Here is a 12,728-nt window from a genome sequence, read left to right on the forward strand (position 1 = left end):
ATTTAAATAATTTCAATCTTGAATAACTAATCAAAAAACAATTCAAAATTATGACAAAAGAAATCTATTAATGTCAATGAAATCATTTACAAACATTTATTTGATTTTTGAATTGGTTGAATATATAGAACATCAAAATCGATAAAGCATGAAGATCGATTATAATTTCTACCGATTTTTTTTCCTTAAATAGTTCCATTAAAAAATAGATAATTATGATTATTTTGGGGCATTTGTTCTCAATCGGAAGTTACCAAACGATCCTAATCTAATTTACTCCATCATATCTTTACTGAATTGGCTAATATTATTCCTTCTTATTATGAAGTCTTTTGGGGAAGTATCCGACTTTAGGGTAAAGTCCAGGGGTGTGTATTCTAAATTAAAGTAAAAGAAATCTAAAGTTTGTGATTATCCATGATTCATCCCTTAATCTACAAAACTTACAAATCACCCCCTCATTGGTAGTCGGCGAACCGGAACCCCTGGATCTGCTCCCGTTTTGTCGCCACCGTATCCGACTATCCTCTTCCGCCCCCACACCAGTTTCTTATTATATTCACCATTTGCTCTATCTTCCCTATATATCCTCTACTCCTCCGTACTAATTTTTCTGCCATTCTTGAAGGAGATGAGCTTCAAAGGGTAACTCTTCTGTCAGATCCAGAAGAACAATCCTAAAGGTAAACCCTTCTCTCTTACTAAATTTATGTTTCGTAAGCCTCATACACAAGAACAAAACTTTTGGTACGAAGAAGCTTCTAATATTTTACTTAACGTTTTCACCCCTGGTATACACTTTAATTGAGCTGTAAAGCTTGATGGACATAGACCTTTTTGCTTTTATTTTTGATTTGATAGCTTAAGAATTTGGCATTTAGATTAATCGCAGTGTTTGGGCTACGAGGAATTCCAAACAGTATCTTGGTAGTAAATTACTAAATTTCGTTAATCTAGTTCAGATTAAATGCATTCTTTTGCAACATGAGACGAATTGTTAATTCATTAAATTAGTTGATTTTTGGTGTTTGCATGTTTGATTTTGCATTATATAGCAAGCTCAAGGAACACTATTGCTCTTAATATGTGCTATTTGATGTATCTATCACTATAGTCGTTTCATGTTCTCATTTATTCCAATAATTAATGCATATTTTTTTACTACTTAACTTCGAGTTTTAGGATTAGGGTGATTCCACCTTTTTTTTAATTTAGTGGTTCAAACATTGAATTGACATCAGCCATGGTTGTTTTTTGTCTTTATTTTGCAACATGATGACATGATACAAGGGTTTCATGATGCCATTTTCCTTTATTATACATGCATTATTTTCGGACCCCAGTCTTCATTACTAAACTATTTGTTTTTTTGTCCATTTTCTTGTGGGAAAAATGTCGGCTTTTCTGTAAATTATGCATGACCTTCTGTGAGTTTCTACTAAATATGCAAATTCCATTTGGGCCCTTCAGGTATTTATTAGAAACACCGGATTCTAATACATGGCTCAGGGAAAATACTCCCGAGTTGATGGCAAGAAGTCATCATGTTCCACAGCAACAATCGTGGTTGTTTTCGGTGTTTGTTTAATTGGTGTATGGATGTTCATGTCAACATCCGTTGCCCCTGGTCAAAATCAAGACTTGCCAGCTCAGCATTCTAAAACAGAGTCAAAAGCCAAGGTGTCCACAAACCCTTCTCCCCTATTTGAAGACAATTCTGGTGATTTACCTGAAGATGAAAAGACTAGTAATGAAGAGGAGCCATCAAAAATTGAGGCTGAAAATACAAATGACGAAGAACCCACATCAAGAAACACCGGAGATGATTCTAGTTCAAGTCAAAGTGACAAGTCAAAGTCAGAGGATGATCTTAATAGTGATACTAATGAAACCCTAAAGTCAGATTCTGAGGTTGATAAACAAGAAAAGAAACCAGAAAGCGATAAAAAGACAGAATCTTTCCCAGCTGCTGATCAATCTGAAATTTTGAACGAATCCCGAACCGAAAATGGAGCTTTTTCAACACAAGCAGCTGAGTCAGCAAGTGAGAAAGAATCAAGACAACCAGATGTTTTGAAGAACGAAGATGGATACGAATGGAAGACATGTAACGTGACCACAGGTCCAGATTTTATTCCATGTCTTGACAATATCGGAGCTCTTAGAAAGATTCGTACTACACTCCACTATGAACACAGAGAACGCCATTGCCCTGTTGAATCCCCTACATGCCTTGTCCCTCTTCCTCAAGGTTACAAGACCCCAATCAGGTGGCCTCGAAGCCGAGACCAGGTAAAAAAGTTCGACTTTTTTTTTTTTATAATTTCTTAAAAAAGTTTGAATTCTATTAGAAATCGGATACCAACATATTGGTATTTCAATATAAGGTCTGGTTGATTGATCGAAAGTTTCCAATAACGTCAATGAAACTTATAAGTAGTTTAATTGACCTGAAAAGTCAAACTTCTTAACGATTGGTGGATTTTCATTTTTTAACTCTGATTCTAATTATATCATTCAGATATGGTACAATAATGTTCCACGCACAAAGCTAGCTGAGGTCAAAGGGCATCAAAATTGGGTCAAAGTTACAGGAGAGTATCTTTCTTTTCCAGGGGGTGGAACTCAGTTCAAGAATGGCGCCCTTCATTATATCGATCATATCAAAAAAGTAAGCCACCAATGCTTCTTTTCTATTCTCCCATATATAAAAAGCTGTTCTTGTAATTTTCTGTGAAAATAAGATTCGTTATTCGTTATATAATTTCAGTCACTTCCTGATATCAAATGGGGCAAAAGAACCCGTGTGATACTTGATGTTGGATGTGGAGTAGCTAGTTTTGGAGGGTATCTTTTTGAGCGTGATGTAATTACAATGTCTTTTGCTCCAAAAGATGAGCATGAAGCTCAAGTTCAATTTGCTCTTGAGAGGGGTATTCCTGCCATTTCAGCAGTCATGGGTACCCAAAGATTGCCCTTCCCTAGTAAAATCTTTGATGCCATTCATTGTGCTCGTTGCAGAGTCCCATGGCACATTGAAGGTCATTCTTCCATGCACTCTTTTTTTAAAGTCTCCGTTTTTTACACAGTACACAGTACACAGTATACAGTATACAGTATGATATATAAATATTTTTTCAGGTGGAAAACTTCTACTGGAGCTCAACCGACTTTTACGACCTGGTGGTTATTTTATTTGGTCTGCTACTCCAGTTTACCAAAACAATACAGAAGATTCTGAAATATGGAAAGGTATGTGTAAATCAACAAATTATATATAATCACATTGAATGTTTGATTAAATTGTTATGTGAAAACTTGTGGCAGCTATGTCTAAATTAACAAAGGCTATGTGTTGGGAGTTGGTGGTGATTTATAGTGACAAATTGAACCAAGTTGGTGCAGCAATATACAAAAAGCCAACTTCTGATGAATGTTATGACAACAGACAACAAAACGATCCACCTATATGTGAAACCAATGATGATCCAGATGCAATCTGGTAAACTTTCTTGTTTTTCTTGATACAAAAAGTAAGTTTCAATGATACCTAACATAATTGTGTTGATACATACAGGAATGTAGAACTTGAAGCATGCATGCATAAAGCCCCTGTTGATGAATCAATTCGAGGAACAAAGTGGCCAAAAACATGGCCTCAAAGGTTGGAATCACCACCTTATTGGTTAAAAGCCACAGAATCTGGTGTTTATGGAAAACCAGCTCCTGAAGACTTCACTGCTGACTATGAACACTGGAAACGTGTTGTGTCTAAGTCATATTTGAATGGTTTAGGAATTGATTGGTCTTCTATAAGAAATATCATGGACATGAGATCCATCTATGGAGGGTAAGTAAATGAAGTCATAACAATATCTTGTCTTGATTCTTGTTATATATTCTTATTGTTGTTGTTGTTAAATGTTTGTAGATTTGCTGCTGCATTGAAAGATTTAAACGTATGGGTGATGAATGTGGTCCCACTTGATTCACCAGATACACTTCCAATTATATATGAACGTGGACTCTTTGGGATATATCATAACTGGTGTGAATCATTCAGCACTTACCCACGTTCATATGATCTTCTTCATGCTGATCATCTTTTCTCAGATCTTAAAAAAAGGTATACATCATTCGGAAGTTTCTTTTCATTTTCGATGTAGTTTTGTGGAATTGTTTTTCTTTATAGCGTTGTGTGTTTTGTTTCATGTGACAGGTGCAAGTTAGCATCTGTGATTGCAGAAGTGGACAGGATTTTAAGGCCAGAAGGAAAATTAATTGTGCGTGACAATGTGGAGACAATTGCTGAGGTTGAAAATATGGCTAAGTCTCTTCATTGGAATGTTCGTTTGAGTTACAACAAGGATAATGAAGGGTTGTTGTGTGTTGAAAAAACATTATGGAGACCAATTGAGGTAGAAACTTTAGCCTATGCCATTCAATAGAATTCGTGATTCTGGTTTCAGTTGTCTTAGAATCTTTCGACTTGAATACTTACAGCTAATTCCCTGTATTTATATTTGATATAAGGTGAAAGATATCAAAATTTAATCTGTGAAAAAGCTTACGATTTCTAACATGAGTTTCATGACCATAACATTAGTCTATGGAAGGAAATCATTAGGGGTGACAGATCTTTTTACTTGACACGACACGACAAAGAAATTTGTATATAAAACGAATACGACACGATGTTAGTGTTTTCTTTTACTAACAGGAAAATGACCAAATTAAAACACGATAAAAACAAAATATGAAAAAGATAAAATAAAATAATCTTTTAGTTATTTAATTCAAAATTAATCTTACAAAACATGACAACGATGATACACACGACAAACATATGTTAATATCGTGTTGAATATTGATATGAACACGAATTCGAAATTTAATTTCTCATGTCATGACATGGGTTGCTATCCCTAATTTAGAGGGTGCATTATCTAGATGCTTGAATGAAAATAAAAACATATTTGGGAAAGTTGCTGAATAATAAATAAATAAATAAATAAAAGAAAACCATTTTAACATTTTCAACCATTTTGTAATAAATGAGTTATTCATGGTTGAGAAAACATCTAAACGAACTACCTGAAGTGAAGAGATTAACTGAAAAAATACCCCATTTCAATAGTAAATTTTAAAAAAAAAAAAAGAAAAAAAAAAAGAAATCATCATTTTAGGCAATATTCTCAGTTCTCACAATCTTGAACCTTCACTTAATTCGTTGATCACCCGCGTGTGAAATTAGCCTATTCCATTTTTGATAAAACTGCTGCCAATGAATAACTACAAACAAACACAACTATCCAATTTGCTCATCAGACAACTATCGACAACCTTGGATCAACCAAATTTATGCCCTTTGAAACGTTGTATGATGATTCGACCGTTCTCTTTAGATCAATAAATGCTCTTGTTTCTCTCAATCTACATATCATGTCTTCACCGGTTGTTGTTCTTGTTCATCACCACAAGAATACCATCTTCTTCTTCTTCTTCTTCTTCCTCTCCTACCTCTTCTTCTCCGTTCATGGCTTAACTGGAGGTTCATCTCTATCTGTAGAAAATACCAACGACATTTTAGTTTCACCAAATCGGGTTTTCACAGCCGGTTTTCATCAAGTCGGATATAATGCTTATTGCTTCTCTGTGTGGTTCACGGATCAACCCAAGTTCGGGGGTCCCACTGTGGTATGGATGGCTAACCGAGATGCACCTGTAAATGGAAAATACTCGAAGCTTTCATTATTCAAAGATGGCAATCTTGCCTTAATAGACGCTGGTCAGTCGATTATTTGGTCAACCCACACAAAATCAACATCTTCTTCGTTTCTATTGCAACTTCATGACACGGGTAACCTTGTTCTTTATGAAGGAGAACAAATTCGTTGGGAAAGCTTTGATCATCCAACAGACACCCTTCTTCCAGATCAACCCTTAACTAGGAACAAACTACTTGTATCTTCAAGAAGTGCTACTAATTACTCCTCTGGTTTCTATAAGCTCTTTTTCGACCTTGATAGCATTCTTCGTATTCGTTACGAAGGTCTAGAATCAACTAGCATCTACTGGCCTGATCCCGAATCTCTAGGTCGGGAAGGTGGAAGAAATCAGTACATAAACAATCAAAGAGCGAGCCTTGATTCCGAGGGTCAATTCAATTCATCAGACGGTTTTGTATTTTTATCGTCTGATTTTGGGATTGGACCCCAAAGAATGATGAGGATTGACGTCGATGGTAATCTAAGAGTTTACAGTCGGATCATTGGGCATCAAAGAAGACAGAAATGGCAAGTCCAATGGCAAGCTGTTTCCCATTCTTGCAAAGCTCATGGTATTTGTGGACCAAATAGTCTTTGTACTCATTCACAACATTCAGGTAGGCGATGCACTTGCATACATGGCTACAAGATGGTGAATTCTGAAGATTGGAGTTACGGATGTGCACCCGAATTCGAGGAGTGTACACCAGAGGATGAGGGTTTCGTGGTGATTCATCAAGCAGAATTCTATGGCTACGATATTCGGTATTACCCCAACTACACTGTTAGTGAATGCAAGAAAGAATGCTTAGATGATTGCAATTGCAAAGGGTTCCAGTATTCATACGATTATGACAGAGCATGCTTTTATTGCTACATGAAGACTTCTTTGTATAATGGATACATGCAAATGGGATTCTACAGTGATATGTATATTAAATTACCGAGACAGTTGGCGTCATATTTTAATCCGAAAATGGGATTCGGTAAATCAAACTTCAGTTGCGCAGGCCAGATGGGGACACCTATAATAAGATTGTACGAGAAAAAACATGATAACAAGCTACTTAGCGACGTGGCTGTGTTAGGATGCGTGATTGGGTTTATTGAGATCATTGGCATAATAATTTTCTGGTATAAAAGCAGCAAACACTCGGTTACAATCAATCAAAGTTATTTTCCTGTAGCAACAGCCTTCAGGAAGTTCACATACAGTGAGCTGAAAAGGGCATCACTTAATTTCAGTGAAGAGATAGGTCGAGGTGGTGCTGGTGTCGTGTATAAAGGGATTTTATCAGATAACCGCATTGCAGCAATCAAGAAGCTCAAGAATACAAACCACCATGATGAAGATGAATTTCAAGCTGAGATCAGCACAATTGGGAGGTTGAATCACATGAATCTCATAGAAATATGGGGTTATTGTGCTGAAGGAAAGCACAGGCTTATTGTTTACGAGTACATGGAGAACCGATCGTTGGCTGGAAACTTGCGTCTTGGGAAACTCGATTGGGAGACACGGTTTGATATCGCAAAAGGTACAGCGAAAGGATTAGCTTATTTACATGAAGAGTGCTTGGAGTGGGTTCTACATTGCGATGTAAAACCTCATAACATACTCTTAGATGCTAATTACAATCCCAAGGTGGCGGATTTTGGACTTTCAAAGCTATTCGATAGAGATCGAATTGTGAACTTGAACTTTTCAACAGTACGAGGGACTCGAGGTTACATGGCTCCTGAATGGGTGTTTAATCTTCCAATCACTTCAAAAGTTGATGTATTTAGCTACGGGGTTGTGATATTGGAGATGATAACCGGACGGAGTCCAGCTGGGAAGCAACAACGAATCAATGAAAGTGGGCATAGGGAGTATGCTCTAATGGAGTGGGTGAGGGATAGGATTAAAGAAGTCGATGGAAGCCAATCTTGGGTTGAGGAGATTGTAAATTCTTCGATAAGTGGTGAATACGATCGAACCGCCATGGAAAATCTAGTCAGAATTGCACTGAAATGTGCCGACGAAGATATGAAGGTGCGACCATCGATGAAGCAGGTGGTTAATATGCTTCTACATCAATAGAATGATAGATAGTATGAAAGATTGTGGTATAGTTGTATTTGAGAATTGACAAACAAATAATTGTCTCACAATTAGTATTGTGAACTAATATCAAATCGTTGGTAAAATCAATCGCAAAGAAGCCGATAAATAATACTGAAAATTATATAGCGAATCGTCGCACGTCATAAATTAAATTATCATTACTTAGTTACCAAGTTTCGTCTAGAGATCAAATTGATTATTCGCGATTAAATCTTGTAGGAAAAAAATTGCCCCGTTTGGAGAATTAAAATATAAGGCCGAAAATTAAAACCAAATTGAAGATTGCAGATCCCTGACTTATTGCTCAAAATGATTCATGTTCTTAAAGATTTTTACATTACTCAAATTGTTGTAAGCTTTAGCATAAAACCACTAGGTTTAATGAAGATAAACGTTTGTTTGAATACTTGAAAACTCTAAAGATCTAAAATTGTCAGCTTGCAAATTGGAGAGAGAGAGAGAGAGAGAGAGAGAGAGAGAGAGAGAGAGAGAGAGAGAGAGAGAGAGAGAGAGAGAGAGAGAGAGAGAGAGAGAGAGAGAGAGAGAGAGAGAGAGGATCTCGATTTTGGGGGTGTGAAACCTTAAGAATCTGTCTAAAAACATGGATTGTGATGTCCATAGAACTATTATGACTTGCCACGTGTCACATGTTTTGGCAAATGCATAAATCCTACCCAAATATGTTTTTTACATCATAAATGTGTATGGAATTCCCTAGGTAATTACCTACTAATTTATGGTAGATTATGTATTTTAATAGATCAATTTTGTAGGTATTCTGTATGTTATTTACCTACGAATATATATATATATATATATATATATATATATATATATATATATATATATATATATATATATATATATATATATATAATTATGTAATTCAACGGGTGATTGGAAAATTCAAAAGAAATATGTCTCCTAAAGGTTAAAGGTTGGAACTCTGATAACTATCTTACAAAACCAACACTTTAACATCTCGACTAAATATCATAATTTAGAACGATTTAAGACACTTTAACTATTCAAGGCTTGCTTAAAGCCATACAAGGCCTTATTTAGCTTGCACTGCGACTACCACTACCATTAAGACACTTTAACTATTCAAGGCTTGCTTAAGGCCATACAAGGCCTTATTTAGCTTGCACTGCGACTACCACTACCATTAAGACACTTTAACTATTCAAGGCTTGCTTAAGGCCATACAAGGCCTTATTTAGCTTGCACACTTTGCTTTCTTTTCCGTGGATAAAAAATCCTTCATATTGGAAGACAGAGTCTCTTTCATGTTACCATTAAGTAAATACTGATTTTATATCAAATTGAAACACACTCCAATGTGATGATCGGTCGGTAATGGCTAGAATTTGCTGAACAATTTCAAACCTCGTTATGGGAGAAAATGTTTTTTCAAAATCAACTTCATTTGTTAATCTTCTTGTTCCAATTGTTGAGAAGATACTTTCATGTACAACTTGTTGAATAAAGAACATGACATTGCACCTTTCTTTTGTATTTCCTTACTTATTGCATCATCTTGGCTCGATTCAATCACATAATATTTCACAAGATCCCACATCTTGTGATCAGAATAATGTCTTCATTTCGATGTTCCATAATCCATATGGACCACCTAAAATATAGGAATATGGAGTTGTGTGATGCTTGCTATTGGATCTATTGCTTGCCATCTTACTACCAAGTTGAACACTAAGGTCGAACCAATAATTTAACCAAGTTTAACCTTCTATTATCCTTGAAAAACTCCTAAAATCACAATTTTCTATTTATTTATTTCTATTTAATTTAAATCTAATTTTTATATTTTATATAAAATTTTAATAAATGTTACTAAAAGGCTAAAACTTCTAGCCCTAAAATACAGTTGTTACATCGTCTAAAAGCCTAAAGAATATGTATAAATGTTGCCAAACATGATGATATATTTGGTTTATGAAATCATTACACAATTGTATTAGGATTTGAAGGGTTCAAAGCTGCTATATACTTTGTAAATGCAACAAATTTACTCTCAAATGTTCCATAAATAGTGTTTATGGCTTTTCTCCCACTACGTCATTCATTCTAATAATAAATATCAACATTCAAACTATTTTTAATATATGCTAGTTATATTATTATTACACATACAAGATCCAAAATAATTGTGTGCATCCTCCCATCGTGTAATCTTCTAAATATGATAAGTTTTCTTATTCATTGCATGAACTTACCATGTGCAATGAGATGTATACGACGAATTATTGGAATTTTCTCTTTTGTCTGTAGTCTTACAATTTGCTACCCTTGAGTTACTTTTACTTTCGAACACTTAATACTCATTCTGGGTGATCGACCAAAGTGTTACTACTGTTTTTACCAGTAACTTACTATCAAACTATATTCCTAACCTTCTTATGTATAGTGATTTCTCCCAAACATATATATATATATATATATATATATATATATATATATATATATATATATATATATATATATATATATATATATAGAGAGAGAGAGAGAGAGAGAGAGATAGGTTCAAGTATTCTAATTAAGTATTGTATGGATGTATGGTTGATTGTGGATCAATCAAAATTTAAAAGAAAAATAAATAATTAAAGGTAATTAGGTAATTTGATAAATAATTTCCACAAATACTCCCTATAATGATGCTAGTTACATTGATTTTAACGTAATTTATCCCTTTTATATATACAGCTGACATCACTTTGAAAACCCCCCATTCTGCCATAGAAAGAACGTCGACCTAAATCTCAGTTACAAAATCCCCATCAAGAAAGGTGCCTGATTGATGTAGGATCCATGTTCATCAACGTTTGTAGACACCAGTTGAAGACCCCTTGACGTCGACCATCCAATCACCGGCTACTGACCACCACCATCATCTTTATTGCTGACGACCACCACCATCTTCCCGTCCTTCCATTCTTTATTCTAGAGCATTCGTTTTGTTCATCCACTTCATCGATTCCAACAATCACTTCAATGAACAATCATCTCTACATCTTGTGGGTGTTCTATTACATGAAAAGAATAAAAAAAAACAAATTTATGTAAATATCTTTGGAATTAGAACTAAGAAATAGAGACAATGATGATAAATAGCGAGATCGAGCCTAGATGGAGAAAAGGAAAACAAAGATGTGGTTTCTGTTGGTACTGTTCAGGGGAGAAGGTTAGAGGTGACGACAGAGAAGAAAGACTAAGGCGACGCAGCTATGATATTTCATGATTTCTTGTCAGGTAATCACTTTCTACTTTCTAGGGTTCTTTGAATTTCCAATTTCGTTAATTTTTTTGCATTTGACATATATTAGGATTTCACATTTGACACACTAAATTGATTTATCTTCTTTCATAATTGTCATTAGACTTATATTAATATTTGATTTATATATGTAAAATGCCCTTTGTAATTTTAATGTTGAATTTTCCATTTTTTACACTTTTTTTGTATTTACCAAGAAAACACCTACTGTTGATTTCATAGTTTTTTTTAGAGTAAATTGCAAAAATGGTCCCTGTGGTATGCAAAATTTTGGGGTTTTAGTCCAAACCACGAGTTTTTTGGAGCCATAGTCCTTTTGGAGTGGTTTCTATGTGGTTTTGGTCCCTGGACTTAACTCCCGTTAAGTTGGAACTGTTAAGCCCCCTCACGTGCCTCACACGTGAGGGTAATTTCGTCATTTCATGTTAGGGACCATTTTTACATAAACGGTTTTTTGGATTAATTGACATTTACCCCTCATTTACTTTCCCCAACACTCGTCAACTCCCCAACTCCCTCCTTCTTGCTTCTGCTCCATTGAACCTGCAAAAAACCCTCGTTGCTTATCTAAACAAGATAATCGACACTACACATATAAGGGCATACGTTTAATAGGAAATGGTGTTCGTAATGTGGCATATCAGACCAAAACACGAAGTTGTTGATGTATCAACTGTATATGGTAAGCTGCTCTGTTTTCTTTAACTTTTATACTTTGCATTTTCTTATTGATTTAGAACAAAAAAATGCAAAATTTTAACTTTGTTAATATGTATAATTTTGATTTTTAGCTGGTGCACCCACATGGTTTAGTATTAAGCTTCATCACGGTGGGAAATTTACTAAATTACCTGATATAAAGTACATTGGAGGTGAAGTGCGTTATGTTGATTATGTGGACATTGATGAGTTTTCTGTGCATGAACTTGATGCCATAATGCTTGACCTAGGTTACCCAGACCCACGGAATTTTGAATTCGCTGATGAATCCCCAGTTATATACTACCATTTTAGGATACCCAATGGTGACTTTCAATTTGGTCTTAGAGCTTTAGGGAATGATCAGGATGTGATCAACCTTTCTAAATATATTGCACATAACAAGCTGATTGAGGTGTACACAGAGCATGGAAAGACAAATTTATTGACTTACTTCATGTCACCAAATGCAAAGGGTAAAGTTGTCATTGAGGAATTACCAGAAAATGATGATCAAGGGGCTGAAGTTGAGGGTCAAGTTCATGCAGATTCTCCAATGAAAAATGTGAACCATGGTAATGGTGAGCCTATTGGTGAGTTCATGTCTCTGATTCTTTTTGGGAGTAAGAATGATAGTTTCTCACCAGAGTATAGAAGGGGTAGGGTTGGGAATTCCAAAAATAGGTGAAAGTTCTTGTAGCAATAGGCTTAATTTAGATTATATTGATGAGGTTGTTCACATTTCAAAGGAAAAGAATGATGATCTGGATGGTTCAACTAATGTTCAGGAGGCAGCAACTTGTGTTCATATTGATGAGATGGATGGTGTTAGGGAGGCTGCAAATGTTGTTCAAGA

General features: G+C 35.2%; 3 protein-coding genes across 3 annotated transcripts; all 3 read left to right on the forward strand.

Annotated features, from left to right (window-relative positions):
- Positions 1-532: 532 nt before the first annotated feature.
- LOC145057567 (putative methyltransferase PMT25) lies at positions 533-4,565 on the forward strand. Its single transcript, XM_079005434.1, has 9 exons — positions 533-683; positions 1,471-2,292; positions 2,522-2,671; positions 2,771-3,041; positions 3,142-3,252; positions 3,328-3,502; positions 3,578-3,850; positions 3,932-4,126; positions 4,220-4,565. Exons 2-9 carry the CDS (start codon positions 1,501-1,503, stop codon positions 4,446-4,448), a joined length of 2,196 nt encoding a protein of 731 aa, XP_078861560.1. The 5' UTR covers positions 533-683; positions 1,471-1,500; the 3' UTR covers positions 4,449-4,565.
- Positions 4,566-4,701: 136 nt separating this feature from the next.
- LOC145057566 (putative receptor protein kinase ZmPK1) lies at positions 4,702-7,887 on the forward strand. The gene has a single exon (XM_079005433.1). It carries the CDS (start codon positions 5,362-5,364, stop codon positions 7,849-7,851), a length of 2,490 nt encoding a protein of 829 aa, XP_078861559.1. The 5' UTR covers positions 4,702-5,361; the 3' UTR covers positions 7,852-7,887.
- A 3,750-nt stretch (positions 7,888-11,637) lies between these two features.
- Positions 11,638-12,560, forward strand: LOC145060488 (uncharacterized). The gene is made up of 2 exons (XM_079008141.1): positions 11,638-11,855; positions 11,965-12,560. Exons 1-2 carry the CDS (start codon positions 11,792-11,794, stop codon positions 12,558-12,560), a joined length of 660 nt encoding a protein of 219 aa, XP_078864267.1. The 5' UTR covers positions 11,638-11,791.
- Positions 12,561-12,728: the final 168 nt, after the last annotated feature.

The sequence above is a fragment of the Lactuca serriola genome, chromosome 6, assembly GCF_051521515.1.
Source record: "Lactuca serriola cultivar US96UC23 chromosome 6, Lser_US96UC23_V15, whole genome shotgun sequence".
Taxonomy (NCBI): Eukaryota; Viridiplantae; Streptophyta; class Magnoliopsida; order Asterales; family Asteraceae; genus Lactuca; species Lactuca serriola.